Source organism: Drosophila montana, unplaced genomic scaffold (genome assembly GCF_035044405.1).
Source record: "Drosophila montana isolate Dmon_TW-CO22-7 unplaced genomic scaffold, ASM3504440v1 contig_1455_1, whole genome shotgun sequence".
NCBI classification, from domain to species: Eukaryota; Metazoa; Arthropoda; class Insecta; order Diptera; family Drosophilidae; genus Drosophila; species Drosophila montana.
Genome location: NW_026996406.1, coordinates 16,254 through 36,310, shown reverse-complemented (window position 1 = coordinate 36,310; position 20,057 = coordinate 16,254). Strand labels below are relative to the sequence as shown.

Below are 20,057 nucleotides of genomic sequence, written 5' to 3'. Positions count from 1 at the left end.
CATTTGTCTTTTGATTATATCGCCATTTTAGGTTATTAAACATAGGAAAGCATTCCATTTAACTAGACACAGTTGCATAGTTATTGCATTATTATTAATCTACTTTCAACGGGGATAAATGGGGTTGATCAATTTTTTTTTGCTTGCTCTCATGCATGTTAAGGCCCTCGCGCTCAAGTACAAGTGGGTGTGGCACACACACACACACATATATATTTGTGTGCGTGTGTGTGTGTGTGAATTGCATTATAGACTATGGTTCAATGAAATGTTTCTTTGTTAACAATCTTTTGGGGTGCATGCTAAATAATTTGCTAAATTCAATTAAAAAATAATCATAATTTATTTTGCACATGGATAAATACAAATTACAAATATTGATGTATATATGTCTATAAAAAAAGATTACAAAAAAAATATATATAAATTTGACGCAAAAATAATATACAGAGAGAACACGACTACAATTAAAAAATGACATAAGCATAATCAGAATTGACGACTCCCTAAAACAAGTCCCTTTCATTAGTTCCTAGGTATGTGTGTGTGTATGTGTGTGTGTGTGTGTGTTTATAAGCACTGATATCTGATATCTGTGTGTTTTTTTGTTTTGTTTTATATTTTGTTTATATAGGCTACAGTTACACTCCCTGGACATAGGACATAGTATCAGCAAATAATTTCAGACAAATGTTCTTATTTCTTTTTTTTTTGTTTTTAATAAATAATACCTCACGATTCGTTGGCTCAACGGTTATTAAACTTAACTTATAAAACAACTGTGCAAAAATTGGGCAATAAACACAGGGGGGAGCAGGCGGCGGCGGCGGCAGCGGCGTCGGCAGCGACGGCGGCGTTGGCGGCGACGGCGACGTCGGATCAGCTCCCAGCAGTGAGGTCTAAATAAATGGTATTTTATGCACATACCGCGTCTTCAGATTATTTTCGAGGGTATTGTAAGTGCCTCGATTCGGATTCTCGCATTACTTTTCTATATCATTTTCTATATAATTTTCAATTATATATAACGCTGCGTCGGCGTCATCTCTCTCGATTCAAGTTGGACTCGAAAGTAGCTCTCAAAATGAATTGCAAAAAACTTTTGAAGCGAGCCACAAATACACACATAGATAATTATTAATAATTAGAAATGTTTGTTAAAATGAGAACGTATCCATTTTTTTTTTTTGGAACATTGGATATCGAATTGCTGTGCAATAAACGCGAGACGCTCCTCTGTCCGTGGCCAATGATTCGGCTGGTTATCAGGCATTATCTTTTATCATCATCTTTTAACATAATCAGCGTTAAGATTTGTATCTTTTAGTTTTTTTGTCTTAGTTCTTAACTAATATTACATGCACTCGCTTTCCGTTTCGCTTCTCATACTCGCTTGCAGCTTAGCTTTGCCTGCTTTATAATGTTTAGCTCTTCTTTTTGTTTTTGTTTTTGTTTTTAATATATATGTATATAATAGGGTGTATATAGTTTTTATAAGCTTTCTTGTTTTCCTGTTTGTTAGTATCGCTAGTAACCATAATTTGTTGCTTTCCTCCGCACACACGTTCAATCCAAACCAGACATCGCGCTTGGCTGGTTTGTTTTTGTTTTTTAACTCAATCTATAAATAAATACTCCACACACATTTAGCTATATATCAGTTTTTTTTTGTTTTTCTTTTTTCTTAGATAGTTTAGAAAACAATCTGGTTTGGTTTTCTTCAACGAATTCACAGCAGCGATATATCTGGCGAAATGGAAAGAAATTAAGAATATATTAATAACAATATATACTGATCGATTTTTAATTTAAGCAAGGATATTAACTGGCTTACATTACTTTCCCAAGCATTTCCCGCCCTTGGATAATTTAGTTTTATTAAATTATATTTAACAATGATATTTTTAAATGAGTTAAAAGTCGATCGCTTTTTTTAATCGGAGTGGAAGGCAAAAAGGCAGAAAGTGTGAAGCACTTCGGATGGTAATCAAAAAAAGTTTCATACAACTGAAATATTTCCGCACTTGTTGGCGATACCCAAAGCCCCGTCTTAGTGTGCACTTACATGACGTAAGGATTACCAATCAGGCCAGTCAGGCAGTACAATCGATTTTATATATATAACATATATACAGACTTATAGATGGATTACCTTTATTCTCGTGACTATCAGCAGTGACTAGCGTGTTGTTTGCCGCTGTGCTCGTCAGCAAGCTGTTGTTGTTGTTGTTATTATTGTTGTTGTTGATGTGTAGATCTTGTTGTGACTCAATGCTCAGATCGATTAGCTGTGTCACAGCCGGAGTGACTGCATCCTGCAGCAGATTGATGTCGCTGCAAGCAATCAAACACTTTATTTTAGTTTCATCTTATTATCTTAAAGCCAACGCATTCACACTCACTTCTTGTTGTTCACATTCTCGATATGGCCATTCCCGTTGGCCACTGCTGCAGCAGCAGCAGCAGCTGCTGCTGGTGTTGTTTCCACATGCAGCTTGCCGTTGCTCACCTCGAACTGATGCAAGTTCTTGGCATTCTCATCGATAATCATATTGGCGAAGCTGTTAATAAGCGAGTTCTCCTTGTCTAGCACCGATTGCTCATACATGGCCTGACTGTTGGGCGGCTCCGCATCCGTCTCCGTTGCGGGCACAACGGGCGCGGGCGCATCATTGATGGTGCTGCTGCTGCTGGGCGAGCCATCGGTTGAGTTGCTGCCGCTGCTGTTCACATCGTTCTCTTTGGGCGCTGACGATCCAGCCGCGTCAGCCTTGGCGTCAGCCGATTCCTGTAATCGTTTGGAAGTGTAAATAATTTGAGTTTAAAAATCGAACCGGCGGCTGGCTACCTTAGCGGGTGTGGTGGCCGTGGCGCCGCCTTTCCGTGTGCGGGACATGATCGCCTCGACGCGTTTGCGTCGCTCTTCGCGCTCCTTTTCCTCGCGCTTGAGACGCTCGGCCACCTCGACGCGCTGCTTTTCGGCCTCCTCCTTGGCCTTCTTTTCGGCCTCTTCACGCTCGATGCGCTGGCGTTCCTCCTCCTCGCGCCTGCGCTGTTCTTCCTCCTCGCGCTGCTGTGCTTCCTGCGTATTGAGTGGACAATTTAATTTAGACATATTTTTTTTGGAACTCATCAATAGGCGCTTACCTCGATGGCCTTGCGTAGACGCTCCTCCTCGCCGCGGCGCTGCTCCTCCGCCAGGCGTGTGGACTCTTCTTCGAACAGTCGCTGGCGTTCGGCCTCCTCCTCCTGTGCCTTGAGCTCGGCCAGACGCTCGGCCTCAACTCGTTGGCGCTCCAGTTCTGCCTGTCGTTCAGCCTCCTCGCGGGCCAGGCGTCGTCTTTCGGCTAATGCGGCCTTAGCCTCCTCCTCAGTCGTTATCTTTTTAGCTATCATCGATGCGGTCATCAAATCGTTGCTGCTATCGACCGATAAATTGGCCGATGGGGGTGTCAGTTCGCGCACCTCCGAGTTCTCCTTGCTGCCGTTACGTAATGCTTTCTTCGGGACACTTACAAGTGGCTCGGCTGCAGCTTGCACTTTCTCGTTGCCCTCGTCTGCCTTCTCCTCCACGCTGAAAGATGCAGCTGTTGGCTCTGTCGCTGTTTTCTCTACGGCAACAGCAGCTGGCTCGGGCTCAGGCTCAGGCTCAGGCTCAGGCTCAGGCTCTGGTTGTGTCTTGGCCTCGATTTGCACCAGCTGCTGCACCTGCTCCGTCTTGACTGTGTTCAATGCCTCCTTTTCTGCCTTGCTGACAGCGGCCAAAGCTGCATCAGGAACTGGCACCAGCTCTTCTGGCTCCTTGGCCACACCATTTGCCTCTGGTGCGGGCGCTGGCACGGAGGCAGCTGCTGTCGTGGCGCTGCCCGTGCTGCTGGTAACAATCATGGACGCACTCATCGCTGAGGTTGCACCCTTTGTTGTGGATTCCTTCTGGCGTCGATTGATGCGCTCCATGCTGGCGGTGCGGCTGGGCTGTGCCTTGGAAGCGGAGGCAGCCTTCGGTGGCAGCGTTTCCTAAAGAACATTAAAACAAAATATAAATAAATAAATATATAAATGTGATATGTTGCAGTTCAACTGACCCGCTTTTGTGGCGTCTTCTTTTCGGCGCTGTGCATTCGCGTTGAGCTGGAGGTCACGATCATTGAGGTCGACATGAGGTTCGGTGTTCGTTTGGGTGTCGTTTGTGCTGTAGACGTCGTTGGCGAGGCGGCGTTTGTTGTTGTTGTTGTCTTCATTGGCGGCTTATAGTCCCGCTTCAGTTTGTTGATCTCTGCGGGAATAGATAGGAATGTAAGGCTCAAGTGTAAACAAAGGGGATTTTTATTGCTTACCGTCCAGGGACATGCCAGTACCGGCTATGCTGGCTGGCCTGGGCTTGCGTGGCGCCGTCGCGGGACGCCTGGCCACCTGTGGGCCGGCTGTGGACAACGTTGTGGATGTGGACATTGCGCTGCCGGGACGTGAGCCGCTCAAATGTCCATGGCCGCCGGGTGTTACATTGCCGGAACGCGAGCCTAAGCCAATCAAGATTCAAACAAAGATTAGACATTGAAGCATAAATTAGCTATCGGAGCAGTTGATTTATATATATAGATATATGAGTGGGTGAGCACCAAACAATAAAATTGTGATTTATTTGTGTGAATTTGTGACCGTCACCAGAGTTTGTCATTGGGTAGAAAATAAGAAGTACACAACACAGGAGAAAAATATTATAAACCAATCGAAAAGAAAACCTAAAAAAAAAATTGAAACAAAGTACCAACAAATACATATTAAGACACAAATACGTTGAGAGTGGGCAAACGGAAAAGACACAAAGCATTAACCAAAGTAACCTATGAGATTGCGTGTGCGTGGGTGTGTGTGTGTGTGCGTGAGTGCGTGTGTGTGGAGGGGTATGTAGAGGGGGAGGAGGAGTGTGTACAAAGGGGTCCATTGAGAACACACGAATCGAACATACAGATGGCAATGCTCAGCACACAATATGGACCCAAGGAACTCAAAAATCGATAGGCAATTTGTTGATGATAACTATCGATTAATATTTTTTATCGATATGTACAGTAAGTTATTGGTAGTTCACGGTTCAGATCAAATTACTGCATATTTTCGAGTCATAAATTTAGATTTTATCACATTACGCAAATTATATCAGAATAACCAAAGATTATCGATAAGTTTAATTCATTTGTCGATTATCGATATGTTATATTCTCTTATCGATTTATTTTATTTTATTGTTATGGGTATTGTTATGAGTATTTTACCAACTATTGTTTATAGACTTGGATTACTGAAGATACCCGAGGGATAAATGTGTATGATACTCAATATTGAGACGATCGATAACTTCAGATCGAATAATTTGTATTAAGAGATCGATTACTAAATATACAAACTGTTGCTCACATGAACTGAAAATAAGCGCTCAAATATCAATAAAAATTCCCGTTATTGACCGCATGAGCTGATAGCTATCGATAAATTCTTTTATGCAAGGGCGAAATCTATCGATGATTTCTAAACTAATGTTTTTTTTGGAGAGAATGTTAACAATTTGAATATATGAATGAAAGATTAGATCTGGCAACTATTATGATTATTACATATGAACTTAGGATTGCAGCTGAAGTCTATCGATAAGTTTTACGGGTTATGAAGACTATATAATATGAATTGAAGTTGAAAGCTGACAATAATCTATAAGTTTAGCTAAAGTTATTGGTAGTAGGGGTACTCATGACTTTAGAATGATTATTTTCAGAGGTTTTAATTACAGCTCTAACTGATATAATCTTGCAATCGTGGTATATCGTATTTCTACAGGAACTAATGCGCTGTGTGTGTGTGAGATTTTGTGTGAGTGTGTGAAGTGTGCCTTTGTGTGTGTGCACAGGGAAAGAGGAACCCGTTAACTAGTTCCAATTGGGGTTTAATGTTACAGAGTTGTGTGTTGTTGGAAGTATGTGTTGTGGATATGGACCTCTATGATAGCCACCGCAGGAGTACAAATAGATAAGATGTGTGTGTGTGTGTGTGTGTGTTTGGGTGTGTTATAGATTGTTGTTGGATGTTGTTGATCGCACACACCTGCATTCACTAACAAACTAGAAGAGTTCATGAGCAACAATGAGTTTGGATCGAGGTCGTGATAACGGTAGTAGGGGTTAGTTGGAGAAGAGATCGCATATTGTTGCTGGGCACGCCGCGACGCGTTCGCGGACGCAGTCGTGTAGGATGCGTTGTGGGATGAGGCAAATGATGTTTGAAGATATTTTTTAGTTGCGGCAGTTTGCAAGCCAAGATTCGATTGGCGTTGTTGCTGTGGGTTGTAGTGGTTTTGGTGGTTGTTGTTGTTGGTGCTGTTTGTGGTCGACCACGAATAGCTTATCTGTGTCATGCTCTTACTGGAGTCGCGCTGACCGCTGCCCAGCGGCCGAAAGCTGGTCGAGATGCCGCCACCGAGCGAATATTTGCCCCGGTCCCGCTGTCCCCCACCAGCCGCCAGATGGGTCATGCTGCGCGACATGATCCCAGCGGCGCTGGATGTGCCGCTGGCACCAACGCTCGCACTGCCCGCACGCTTGCCCGCACGCATCAAATGGCCACGACGAGTGCCAGTTGTGCTGCTGCTGCTGCCGCCGCCCAGGGAGGAGGTCTCGTCCAGCATTTCCAGTTCACTTTCGCGTCGCTCCCGTTCCAGTATGGCGCGCACATGCTCGCCATTCCGGCGTATCGGCTGGGCCAGCTGATCCAAGCGGTTCATCGAATAGGCGCGTCCTGTTGTGCGTTGTTGTGGATATGTAAAGTGGAAAGTGGTTCAGAAAGTGTTCATGAATCAGAATCATTTTTGTTTTGTTTTTAGCTGTTCTTGTGGTTGTTGTTTTTGTGGTGGTGCTTGTGGTTCCTTATGCAGCTAAATATATATACAGAAGACGGCACAAAATTGGCTACGATGTGGTTAGGTGGGGGGAATTGTGAGTTGTGGAGTTGTGGATTTGGATGGGATACTTTTTAGGTGCATATATCTCCTCTGTCTGCAGCTTGGAGTAGAATCAAAGCAAGTGAACAAAATAAATACGCCCCGTGTCGCAAGGCCAAAATCTCTCATGGTCACAGCGGTCTTTTGTTGTTGTTGGTGGAACCTACGAAATGTCTTACTGAATACGTTGATGATGAAATAATGCCATGGATGATTTAATGATGTATACAATTCAATGAGGCTGCTTTTGGGAATGTTGTTGATGAGCATGTTGATTATGATAGCTGTCGGGGTTTGGGGGTTTGGATTGGGGGGACGTTCTTACCTGGGGTTCTGGGCGTGGTGCTCAATGAGCTGCGCGAACCGTAGTGCCCGTCGCGGGGGCTGGGTATTGTCGGCATGAGGTCCGTTTTCCTGCGGTAAACGCTTCGGAACATCATGTTCTGTGTTGTGTCAACGAAATCTTCTGCAATTGTGGTTTGGGATTTTTTTTTTTGGATATTTTTTGTTGTTTCTTTTTGGTCATTTGATCAAAAAATTGACTTGAATGAACTTGGAACTAATGCAAAATGTATCATCGAGAAACCAAAAGCAAAGGCTAAAGCAATTACCATGCTAAGAGAGAGAGCAAAAGAGAGAGCTACTAAAATCGGGCAGAGTCGAAAAACAAAACATAAAACTTGGGCCCGTCGCTTGAAAAAGGGGAAAGGAGAGCATTACATAGAGCGTGGCATGTTAGGGCGAAGAAAACCTTAATACAAGAGCATTAGACTTATCGATAATACTATCGATAATAGTAGTAAAGGTATTCAAATGGCACTGAACACTGTTAATACTCTTATCGATAATATAAACAGATATATTTCGATAAGAAAAATCTACAGGAGTAAAGAACTATTATTGATAGCCAGCGTTAACAATAATTGATAGTAATTAATATCCGCTATTGATACTTATCGATAACTGCAATCTGTGATTATCGAAAACAAGAATCGATAATATAAATATATATATTTTGATAAGCGATAACAATTATTGATATTTAATCGATATCCGCTATTAATCAGTGTCGATAACTGCAATCTATGTTTATCGATAACAAGCATCGATAGTCGTTCTGCCCGCCTTGCAGGATTTATTTATAGGGTACATTTATTAGATCATGCAAACATGGGCGCATGCCGGTTAAGATTTTGTTCTACAAAGAGCTTTTCGAAAGGTTAGGGCAACAAACAAATTAAAAATGAGGATATACATAGCAAATAACACGAACAATAGAGAGAAGAAGAGTAGAGAAGAGGAACCCTCACCCTTACGATATGAGTTATTGTAGTTGTTGTTGTTGTTGTGGCTTGCAGTTGTTGCTGTTGTTGTATATTGTCTGTGCGCAGTTGTGGTTGTTGTATTGGAAGTCAGTATTTGGGCGTTGTTCTTAATGGGCGCTGGCCCATCAATATTTATCTCGTTGCCGGCTATCGAAAGCGAAAAACGCTTCGGCGGCTCATCATTGGAATAGCCCCAATTGAATACCTCGTACATGGACGAAGACTTGCGGCGATGATCTGTGTGGTGTAATGGGCAATTTGTATATAGAGAGAGAGAGAGAGAGATCGTGAAATATGGAAAATAAACAAGAACTGAAGCTACGCTGTGATTGGATTAGGGATTAGCATTGACAGGTGGCTAAGTGACTATATAATAAATCATATAAGTACAATATTGTATATATTGTGTACATATTGCAAATAAAAAAGAAAGGGGTTTTGTTGTGGTGTGTGGGGTAGTTAATAACTTTGCATACAGCTGCAACAGTTCACAGGTACTTGGGAATTGGGCACACAGAAGAGTACATATAGTATATATATATATTATATAGAGATATTGTCACGTAACAAACAGAGAGTCTTTTGTAAATTACGAGTAGATTGTCTAAAGTAATATCAACTGCAAAATAAATAGTTAAGATTAAGTGTGGTTGGAGTGTGTTCCGTGTGTGTTTGTGGGTGTGTGTAATTTCTGTGACAGTTCGACTGAAAATTGATGGGGAGAGGCGTCTATGGGCTACGGCTAACTCACCATCATGTCTGTCCGTAGACGAGGAGGTACGCTTCTTAGCACCACTGTCGGCTAGTTCACGCTCGGAACTGCGACGTGAGAGCGAGGCGCCCGCTACGTTCGATATAGATGTGGATCTAAAATATATATAGAAATAAACTTGACATTAGAGAGTGTGGAAAGTGTGGGGATTACTTTAACTCACCGTCGTTGACTCCAAAAGGTGCTGGGCGATACCAGACCATAATCCGCCGGCACATCGAGCAAACGTGGCGTTGACGAGCCAAATGCAAAGGCAATCGAATTTCTATCGCGCCTCTTTGTCTCTATTCGCGATTCGCGTTCCTATCGAGTGAAAGCCAAGCCAAAAGTGAGCAATTAAATAAAAAAATTTGGCCAAATAACACGCACCTGATTCTTTTTGAGTATAAACTCGCGTCGCTCCTTCTCGGCCTCGATGATGGCCTTTTTGCGCTCCTCAACCAGATGACGCTTCTCTGTATCACGGACGCGTATCTCCTCGATGCGACGGCGACGCTCCTCCTCCTTTTGTTCGCGATATTTTTGTGCTGCCTCGGCCTGGGCGCGCAGCTCCTCGATTTTCTTCTGTCGCTCCTCGTTCTGTCGATCACGCGCATATCTCAGTTTTTCCTCTCGATCTTTGGACGCTGTCAAAATGAGAGTCAGCCATTAGATTTGTATATTGATTGTGATTGCGAATGCGGGGGTGGTAGGCGTGGCGTGGCTAAAACAAACACCACAATGCTCATATTTCACATGTAGATGCAAGTTTTTAATCATCAGAATTGTTGCTACCTGTGGCAAAAATCGATATAGCTTCATTCACTTCATTTTATACCCTGCACTCTATGGAAACGTACATAATGGGTATATAGCATTCCCATTTTCAAAAGGCATTCAAATTTTATGATGGTTATTAATACTATCAGAGGGACTTGAAATAGTTCTATCAAAAGCAGAACAATCGATAAATATCGATTATTGTTTTTTGGAGCTTAACAGAGTTTACTGGAACTAGATATCATTATTTTTTGTATGTAATTTCTAGTTTGTCATTAAATATGAAAAACATTAGCATTAATGTCAGGGAAATTCTCTTTATTTTTTGTATATATTTAAAAATAATATACATATAAATTTATTCCCCTGAGGCAGAGATTTGTGTATATTCTTAAAATCTCATATACATAAGTTATGTTAATTATTTAGCAATGTTTCTACCATATAGAAGGATCAAGGATAAACTGAAGCAAGACACTTCCTTAACCTCGACTCAGCCAACTCCTTAAGTAGTTACGAATTATTTTAGGCAGTTGCCTACAGGGTATTTTATAGTCGGACAATCTCGAGTGGGAGCACTCTTACTTGCTTTTTTTGGCATTTGCCGGCAACTACAGCCGCGACTTTTACAGCGCCTGACGTCATCGTACGCTCGCTTTGTATGTATGTGGGTCAATTGACAACAAAATACAATAACAATGCACACACACACACACACACTCGCACACACACACATACAGTTCGCTGTGCGATGAGCAAATAAGGCAAAAGAAAATGTAAGCGCACAATTTTTATTAAAATGACATTGGGCCCGCCGTGCAAAATAAAAGCAATAAAAATATATGTATATAAAAAAAAGTGCCAGACAATTGGCCAACTCGCAATTTTTGTGGTCAACTAACTTTGTGCGCATTCCTTGTAATCGGCAATCGGCAATCGTCCGATAACCGCACCGTTCGATAACGCGTTATCGTCTCAAGTATTTATGGAATTTAATGACGTAATTGAATGCAAATTCGAACAAAATGAAAGCAACGCAAACCCCAACTGTAAACTGCAACAACTGTAAATTGCGGCATTGAATCATGGCCAAGCTGTTTTTCAGTTACAAATTCTGCATGTTCGAATAGGTGTACATATATATCCATAACCATGTTTTAGATAACGGCCCGCTTATCAGCTGGCGGCGAATGGCTGTGAATGATCATGCGGCTTCGGCTGGCGCAGCAGATGGGCGCACGGCAGAGCATGTCAACAACCTTGAACGCCGGCAGTGACGCCGGCAGAGACGCTGGCGTCATCTATGTGCATGGCGCCCACCTCTGAGCAGCATTGCGGAGTGGGCTGCAGCTGCAGCTGGAGATGGAGCTGCAGCTGAAGCAAGCCCATTCGCGCACAAGAATTTTGCTATTCGTTTTTATGCCCTATGCAGAGGGTATTCCGATTTCATCACCAAGTTGGTAACACATTGAAGAAGGCATATTAATGCTAATTCTTGATCTCATCTCATTTTGAAGCCTTTAAATCCTGAAGAAACTATGGATAGATCCCTATTTTTACCCCAGGTAGTACACATGTTTGTCGTAGTATGAAATCATTTTTTATTTTTGACGAAATCGTAACTAAAAAAACTACTATAAAGCCAATTCTTCTTTATCTTGTCTGTCAGTATGAACACAAACTAATATCTCATTTTGAAGCCTTTAAATCCTGAAGAAACTATGAGTAGATGCCTATTTTTACGTCAGCTTGTACATATGTTTGTCGTAGTATGAAATCATTTTATATTTTTAAAGAGTTCTTTACTTAAACTACTAAGATTCCACATGACATATGTATATTCAGATCCAGATCGGACTACTTATCACATAGCTACCATAGGAATTATCGTCGAAAAATTGAATTATTCTATAAGCCATTTTATTATTTTTCAAATATTTTAAAAATTTTCTTGAATTAACTTTCCAATTATAAGTTTTATGCGCCTAACGTAGGAGAAAACTCTTAAAATCGCATCTATATATATATATATCATATCGTATATCCTTAGGATTGAGTTTTTGCAGAAAAGAACTAAGTTCTTGTGAGAGAGATATTCTCAATTTTTAGATTAATTGGTTTCTTGCTTTGCTTGTGTGCAGTAAGAGCGTGCGATAGTCGTCTAGGACAAATTTTATGTAACAGACAGACACACACACACACGCGCACACACATGGATAGGTTCATATAATAATCATTGTACTATATGAAAGGCTGTCTTACCTTTGCGTTCGGCGCTCCCCTCTCGGCTTTCGGGTCGTTTGGGTATGTTTTCCACTGTAAGTAAATGAAAAAAAACATGGCAATATAAACACTCGAATGTTTGTGTTTTGGTTTCGTAAGAAAATTTGTAAACGTGCGCTGTAAAGTTCATTCAGCCTTTAAATTTTCCAAGTTTTTTTCACCATTTTGCACACTCTTTTTTTTCGCAAACACTCACTCGGATAGAGTCCAAAAACGAAATGAATATCAGAATATGTGGAAAAAAGAAAATCAATCGGCTTCTGTTTTGCACTTGTAGGGCAAGGTAAAAACACGCATTTGATAAGTTGGCGGTGGCGTCGGCGGGCAGACGGGGTGGACTGACAAGCACACATATATACACATACACATGCACACAAACAAATGTTCAGCTGCAGCGCAGCTGCTGCCTCACGATGACTGTGAACGGCGGCGGCAGCAGCGAAAATGTTTTCCTCTGGAAACTTTGAACGAATTTTATTTATAACTCAAAACTCCGGTTGACGTTTTGAGAGGGGGTTGGTGGGGATTAGCGGGGGCAAAACAACAGGCACATAGCAGGAACTCGGAAAAAACACACGGGGGCAAATTTCACCCATATGAAGCAAACACTTCTTCTGGCTTCTTCTTTTTTCACATCGTTCGCTTTTTGAGTGTGAGTCGTCGCCGTCGTCGTTGTCGTTGTCTTGGTTGCTGCCCATTCGACCAACAATTTTTTTTGGGGCTTGTAAAACTCTTTGTTACGCGTATTGTTGGTTAAATTTTTGCACTGGTCATTGACGCGCACTGTTTGTAGTTAAATTTGTTGGGCCGTTTCACTTTTTTTAATGCATACCTGCTGGGTTATTCGAATAATTTTCTTGCTGGCCCTCAAGACTCGCCATATTCTCACTATATTTTTTTCTACATCTACACTTATCGATACTGAGCACACAACTATCATGCGCACCGATAATGAGTACTCGATCACAATTACTCGATGCTTTTACGCTCGCAAAGTTGCTATTTCGATAGCATGGGCAAAAGAGAGCTGCTTGCTCTAACACCCACCAAAACGATATGTGCTAAAAAATGCCAAGGCAATTATTTATCATCCCGCGTTTTATGCTTGCGAACGCCGGCAAGAGTTGAAGTTTGTCTTATTTATTTATTTATTATAAAACAAAAATGCCGGAGGAAATGGAAACTGTTGTGGTCGACAAGCGCAGCAATTTGCCTTGGATTGAGAAATACCGCCCTGTCAAGTTCGATGAAATTGTGGGCAATGAAGATACAGTCGCCCGTTTGTCCGTCTTCTCCACGCAAGGAAATTCACCCAACATAATTATTGCGGTAAGATTTGCACAAATCAGAAGATAGAAATCCACTAAAATGATCTAATATAATACAGGGTCCGCCTGGCGTTGGCAAAACAACAACCATACAGTGCTTAGCCCGCATTCTGCTGGGTGACAGTTATAAGGACGCAGTCCTCGAGTTGAACGCCTCGAATGAACGTGGAATCGATGTGGTGCGCAATAAGATCAAGATGTTTGCCCAACAGAAGGTAACGTTGCCGCGTGGTCGTCACAAGATTGTGATATTGGACGAAGCGGACAGCATGACGGAAGGTGCACAGCAATCGCTGCGCCGCACCATGGAAATTTATAGCAATACAACACGTTTTGCGCTCGCCTGCAATACCAGCGAGAAGATCATTGAACCCATACAATCGCGTTGCGCGATGCTGCGCTTCACCAAGCTGTCGGATGCCCAGGTGCTGGCCAAATTGATTGAGGTGTGCCAGCTGGAGAAGCTCAAGTACGATGAGGATGGCCTGGAGGCGATAGTATTCACGGCACAGGGTGACATGCGGCAGGCGCTCAACAATCTTCAGTCCACGGCGCAGGGCTTTGGTGACATAACGGGAGCAAATGTATTCAAAGTGTGCGACGAGCCGCATCCTATGCTGTTGCAGGACATGCTGCAGCATTGTGCTGCAAATGATATACATAAGGCGTACAAGATCTTGGCCAAGCTGTGGCGCTTGGGCTATGCACCCGAAGATATCATTGGCAACATATTTCGCGTCTGCAAACGCCTGAATGTGGACGAGCAGTTGAAGTTGAACTTCATTCGAGAGATTGGCATTACACACATGAAAATTGTCGACGGCTGTAATTCACTGCTGCAGCTGACTAGTCTGCTGGCACGTCTATGCATGGCTGCTGAGTCTCATTAGCACTCACAATTCCATCAAACATTTAGTGTAGGTCATTCTAAGCCTAAGATACAACTTGTTGAATAAATGCGAAAATACTTGAATTCGATTTCGATCACAATGGACGCAAGAATGAGTCTATGGCTGTGAGAGCTGCGCAAGTAATCGAGTAATCGCAATGAAACCCTGGCGATATGTTGATGTCTAATGTAATCGATTATGTCGATACACCAGTGTATTTCTAGTTGAATTTTTTTCGCGGACGGTATAACAATAAAATAATACGAAATTAGAGAGCAAAGCGCACAAAAATGCAAATGCAAACGTACAAATTGGTTGTCGTCGGTGGCGGCGGCGTTGGAAAATCAGCCATAACGATACAATTCATACAGGTGAGCCCAGAACTAGAGCTGGTGACGTCGTCGTTGTCGCCGTCGCTGTCGCAGTATAGGCAAAAGCAACAGTGCTGCGCATTGGCCAATAACGTGATTTTCAAGTCGCAATAACAGTAAGTTTTGGCGGTAACACATAGTCACGAAGTTGCGAACGTAAACGTTGCTCATCTCTATGTCGACGCATCGGCAGAGGGGCGCGGCGCGACGTAACAAGTGGGTTGGACCCTTGTTTTTGGCAAAAGCAACAAGCGAGGCACCAAACAACTCGATGTGTTTGGCAATATTCGCGTGTGCTACATATTTTCAAGCATAGATCATCTTCAGCGAAATCAACTTGAAATGTATATCAATAGAAATGAAAGTGAACTGGAAAATCGTCATATTTAAAGGGCGTATCCCACTGGAGCGGCCCAAATAGGAGTTACGTTTTCCGTTTATAGCTGTGTGTGTGTGTGTGTTTGTGTGTGTGTGAGTGTATGCGCAGAGCTGAGGTCAATCCGGCGGGCCGCTCGTCATGGTCACGACCACGGTCTCTTTTTCGTCCGTCGTATCATTCACAAATGTGGCAATGCGCGGCGGCCGTTTTCTATTTATTTTTAGTTATTTGCGTCATCTTCATCTGCTGCTCATGCCACAACCATTCATATGTATATTTACATATGTACATATATGCACGTATATACACATATAAACATTTGTTTTTATGTATGCAATAGATTTTCTTCATCTTACGAGTATCAGACTGTGTGTAAACAAATCAAAATATGCTTCAAGTATATCCACTAATACATTTTCCACTTAACAATTTCAGAGCTATTTCGTGACAGACTATGATCCAACCATCGAGGACTCCTACACAAAACAGTGTGTCATAGACGATGTGCCAGCCAAACTGGACAGTGAGTCCCAAAAAACACATTATAGTTGCACATAGTATATATATTTTCCGTATATTAATCTATGCCATATTGCAGTACTGGACACGGCCGGTCAGGAGGAGTTCAGCGCTATGCGTGAACAGTATATGCGTTCCGGCGAGGGTTTCCTGTTGGTGTTCTCCTTGAATGACCATTCCAGCTTCGATGAAATACCAAAATTTCAGCGTCAAATCTTGCGTGTCAAGGATCGCGATGAGTTTCCCATGCTGATGGTGGGCAACAAGTGCGATTTGGAGCATCAGCGTCAGGTGTCGCTGGAGGAGGCGCAAAATACGAGCAGAAACCTATTGATACCCTATATTGAGTGCAGTGCCAAGCTGCGCGTCAATGTGGATCAGGCGTTTCATGAGCTGGTGCGCATTGTTCGCAAATTTCAAATAGCCGAACGACCCTACATCGAGGAGGGCTACAAGAAGAAGGGCAAGAAGAAGTGCTGCCTGATGTAAGAGCAATTGGCGAATCTCCACAACAACAACAACAACAACAACCAGATGAATGTAACGAGTATAACACCAAATTTTAAAATTAATAAACGCGCGTCGCCTGAGCTATACAGACTTCGATGTGCAACCAGTTATCCAGTACCCAGTATCCAAGATCAAGCAAGAACGAACCCAAACGAAATGCATTTTATACCTGCCTGCCTGCCCAGTAGCCACAACCGAATCGTATAAGCTCGCGCCACGCCCAGTTCGCCAGTTAACTAACTAACTAAAAAAAAATTAAAACTCAATAAGTCCCCGCCAGACAGCACATACAAACATACATGCTTACATAGATACATGGATACATATATACATTTATGAACCGACACACACATATATACATACATATATATATTTTTGTAATATTATTTGTTGGATCGATGGCAACAATTAAGGACAAATGTTTTTTATTATTATGGTTAGATATTTGTGAGAAATTTGTAGTGTGCAAACGCCATGTGTTTAATAATATTAATGGAAATAATTGAGCCAAGTTTTCAATGTTTGTTTGTATTTTTCGATTAAGCCAAAAGTAATGTGTTATTGTAATTTGTATTGTTATTTACTACTAATATATATATATATATATTGCATACATGTACACGTACTATATATACATTATTATATATATATATACGATTCGATTTTGTTACGCGTAATCAAAGATTGTGTTGTGTTTAATAACAAATTGAGTGCCTCGTTCTCGTTGCATTTAGTCAGCGCATTGATAACAAAAAATAAAAATAACAACAAACACAAAAAAAAAACAAAAATAAAACAAAAGCAATTTGAATTGTTTTTTGTCATAATTTGAGTATGATGTTTATGAAAAACGATAAAACGCACAATACAATAATATTTGTAGACCTCTATAAATTATTCAATGTTTTTTTTTATACAAAAGTGTTTGAACAATGTGTTCTCTGTCTTTAACTCTACACTGCTTTATTTTAACGAACCTTTATAATTTATATTATATATTTATATAAATATATTTAATACAAATATATGCGCAATTCTAATAAATACATTAAAATCACAAATGCTTCCAAAATGTGGACGACAAACTTTTTTCTCAATTAATCTTTCTCAATTAGTCTTAGTTTAAGGAAGCTTGAGCCTCGGTAATGGGTTTTCTTTAAAGAATTCGGCAAAATTATAAACAAATTTTAAAAACTAAAAATATTTTAAAAATTTTGAATGCTCTTAGTAAACAATATTACAGAAAACTAGACCATATTTTTTTATACTTTTTGTTTAACAACTCAGATCAGAATATTTATACAATGTATATTTCTTTTAACTAAATGAAAGCGTTACAAAACGGATGCTGTGCGACTTCCTGATGTGAATTTTCGAGGAGTATCGAAATGGAAACAAGTAACAGGTTCTAGTCGGGAGCTCCCGACTAGGGGATACCCTGAACCCTCTTCTTCCAACATGAAAGATACTTGATATATATACATATATACAATTGTTGAAGCTACATGTCAAGTTTGGTGATTTTAGCTCTTATTATTTATCAAAATTGCTCAAAAAACAGGATTTCGATATCGATTTTTATTGATTACTTGGAAACGGGGCAAGTTATCGAATATCGGAAACAAACTCGATCTGCGCGGGCACTAGGAGGACCTACAGCTAAAATTTCAAGTCTCTAGCTCTTATAGGTTCTGAGATCCTTGCGTTCATACATACGGACAGACGGACGGACGGACGGACGGACAGACAGACAGACGGACATGGCTAAATCGACTCGGCTATTGATGCTGATCAAGAATATATATAGTTTATGGGGTCGGAGATGCTACCTTCTGCCTGTTACATACTTTTTCACAAATACCTTTTTACCCATTTTCAATGGGTTCAGGGTATAAAAATGTGAGAAAAAAAGAGATCAATTTTGTGTTAGCCTAAGATCTAGAACCTTGTATAGGTAAGGTCAAAAATCGTAAAGAATTGAAAAAACAGCTCATCTAACTGCCAATAACATGAAAATCGGTTTAGTTTTGAAAATGTTCCGGGAGTGATTCATCTATCTAGATATGACGTCAGAGAATCTTTGTCAGAGAATCCTGCGCAGCTGTTGTCTGGGCCACAGCATCCTTAGAAGTGTGAAATTAATTGGACAGCAAGTGGCAAGTGGAATATTGTTAAGGGGTATAAAAGCAGCTGTGACTGGGTCCAAGGCACATAGAACACAACATGAATCCCAAGAGTGAAGTCCTGATTGCCGCCGTGCTCTTCTTCCTGCTGGCCTGTGTGCAATGCCAGGTGAGTCGGAGCGAAACTTTCCAGGAGTTTAATTAATTAATGAAATTACCCATATTTTTAGCTCACCTTCTCGCCGGACTGGGGCAAGCGGTCGGTGGGCGGAGCTGGAGGCGGCGGCGGTGCCGGCGGCGGCTTCTTTGAGCCGCAGCAGGGCAACTGCAAGACGTCCAACGAGATGCTGCTGGAGATCTTTCGATTTGTGCAATCGCAGGCGCAGCTCTTTCTCGACTGCAAGCACCGCGAATAGAAGGAGGCGGAGGTGGAGGGCCCAAGGATCAGGCGGAACACACACAGCCAGGCTCGAGGCATGTCTTCGGGCCTGTTTACCATATGATTATAATGTATATGCTATATAGTCCATATTCGATTTATATGTATATGTTGCATGTTGTCTGTACACGAGTACACGAGGTAGTCGTAGTCGTAGTCGGCATTTAGATTTAGAGCATTTTTCCGTTTCTCGTCTCTCAGTTTAACAATTAACCATGTGCCATAACTGAAAGCCAAAAGTCAATAAATAAGCGCATCTGAAATTCGTCTCGAAAATATTTTTCATAAGGCAACTGCAAAATTAATAATAACAATATTAATTAAGGATTGGCAGAGCCCGACTGGGACACATACACACACATACATTTAAACTATCCATAGTCATAATGAGAGCGCACTGAGAGTAAGCCAAAGCAGTTTCCTTTTGTGGGAGCGAGATAAAAGACAGCGATGCCGTTCTACCACACAAATTATAGAGATGAGAGTAAGCCAAAACAGTTTCCTGTTGTTAGAGCGAGATAAACGACAGCGTTGCCGTTCTATCGCACAATTCATTTGGATGAGAGTAAGCCCAAGCAGTTTCCTGTTGTGAGAGCGAGATAAGAGACAGCGTCTCCCTTCTGCCACACAAATCAAATGTATTTCTTACTCTCGTGTTTTTTGAGCATGTAAGCGTGTCTCGGAGCCGAACAAAAACGAAGACGACAAAAACTGCGTGGTCCCCCATTCTTTTACTCTAGTTGTCCAGTCTTGTTCTATATGTTCTATGGTTAGTGGCTATACCCAGGGAGGAGCTGCCATTACAAGCATTCTTCCTCTGCTTCTTCTTGTGACTGACTGTGCTTCTTCTTCCTTTTGCCCTAAGCTAAGGCCTTTAAAACCTTCCGCGTTTAAATTCCGATCTTAATGTATTTTAAAAAACTATGACAGCCAAATGTATGTTAAAAAACTTTTTTTCTTTATTTTAAAATTCTTTTATTAGCCATTTACAATAAGTTGATTTCATTTTTTAGCATCTTAACCTAACTGTACAATAAGGCGATTAACATACTTAACATTAATTATTGAGTCTTATACGTCGTTTCTTATTATTATTATTACTATTCGATTTAGCTTATATCTATTCAAGTACTCGGCTTGGGAGATTGCTGGGTTGGATCCTGCGAAGTCTGCGTCGCTTTCTTCTGCAAAGCTCTCTTGCCAGGATATTAGGGTAAGCTGCCGTAGAAGTCCAAGGGACCGTATGGGTCTGAGCACCTTGGCTTGATGGACACTAAAATTTGGCATGGGGCCAAACTGGGGCCAGTAGGGTTTCTTACAGCAGATCCTTGTTGCTCAGAGAAAGCTTCCCTGCTTTCTTTTAGGAGC

The 20,057-nt window shown here is 41.6% G+C and overlaps 4 protein-coding genes across 11 annotated transcripts; 3 read left to right on the top strand and 1 right to left on the bottom strand.

The window, feature by feature from the left end:
- Positions 1-653: 653 nt before the first annotated feature.
- ens (ensconsin) lies at positions 654-13,110 on the bottom strand. 8 transcript variants are annotated; one of them, XM_064687740.1, is made up of 15 exons: positions 12,963-13,110; positions 12,110-12,163; positions 9,458-9,714; positions 9,252-9,391; positions 9,068-9,183; positions 8,302-8,553; positions 7,317-7,457; positions 6,100-6,789; positions 4,338-4,520; positions 4,086-4,276; positions 3,148-4,017; positions 2,849-3,082; positions 2,403-2,788; positions 2,153-2,334; positions 654-1,746 (listed from the first exon to the last, which is right to left on the bottom strand). In XM_064687740.1, the coding sequence occupies exons 1-15, from the start codon at positions 13,009-13,011 to the stop codon at positions 1,730-1,732; spliced, it is 3,762 nt and encodes a 1,253-aa protein (XP_064543810.1). In that variant the 5' UTR covers positions 13,012-13,110; the 3' UTR covers positions 654-1,729. The 8 variants fall into 8 exon arrangements, with proteins under 8 accessions (XP_064543810.1, XP_064543854.1, XP_064543819.1 ...); XM_064687784.1 differs by having other exon boundaries at positions 6,418-6,789; positions 12,963-13,109; XM_064687749.1 differs by lacking the exon at positions 6,100-6,789 and having other exon boundaries at positions 12,963-13,108.
- Positions 13,111-13,209: 99 nt separating this feature from the next.
- Positions 13,210-14,429, top strand: RfC4 (replication factor C subunit RfC4). The gene is made up of 2 exons (XM_064687808.1): positions 13,210-13,459; positions 13,518-14,429. The coding sequence occupies exons 1-2, from the start codon at positions 13,295-13,297 to the stop codon at positions 14,346-14,348; spliced, it is 996 nt and encodes a 331-aa protein (XP_064543878.1). The 5' UTR covers positions 13,210-13,294; the 3' UTR covers positions 14,349-14,429.
- A 108-nt stretch (positions 14,430-14,537) lies between these two features.
- Positions 14,538-16,892, top strand: Ras64B (ras-like protein 2). Its single transcript, XM_064687820.1, has 3 exons — positions 14,538-14,719; positions 15,534-15,621; positions 15,697-16,892. The coding sequence occupies exons 1-3, from the start codon at positions 14,639-14,641 to the stop codon at positions 16,104-16,106; spliced, it is 579 nt and encodes a 192-aa protein (XP_064543890.1). The 5' UTR covers positions 14,538-14,638; the 3' UTR covers positions 16,107-16,892.
- A 1,392-nt stretch (positions 16,893-18,284) lies between these two features.
- Akh (Adipokinetic hormone) lies at positions 18,285-18,801 on the top strand. The gene is made up of 2 exons (XM_064687834.1): positions 18,285-18,419; positions 18,481-18,801. The coding sequence occupies exons 1-2, from the start codon at positions 18,351-18,353 to the stop codon at positions 18,664-18,666; spliced, it is 255 nt and encodes an 84-aa protein (XP_064543904.1). The 5' UTR covers positions 18,285-18,350; the 3' UTR covers positions 18,667-18,801.
- Positions 18,802-20,057: the final 1,256 nt, after the last annotated feature.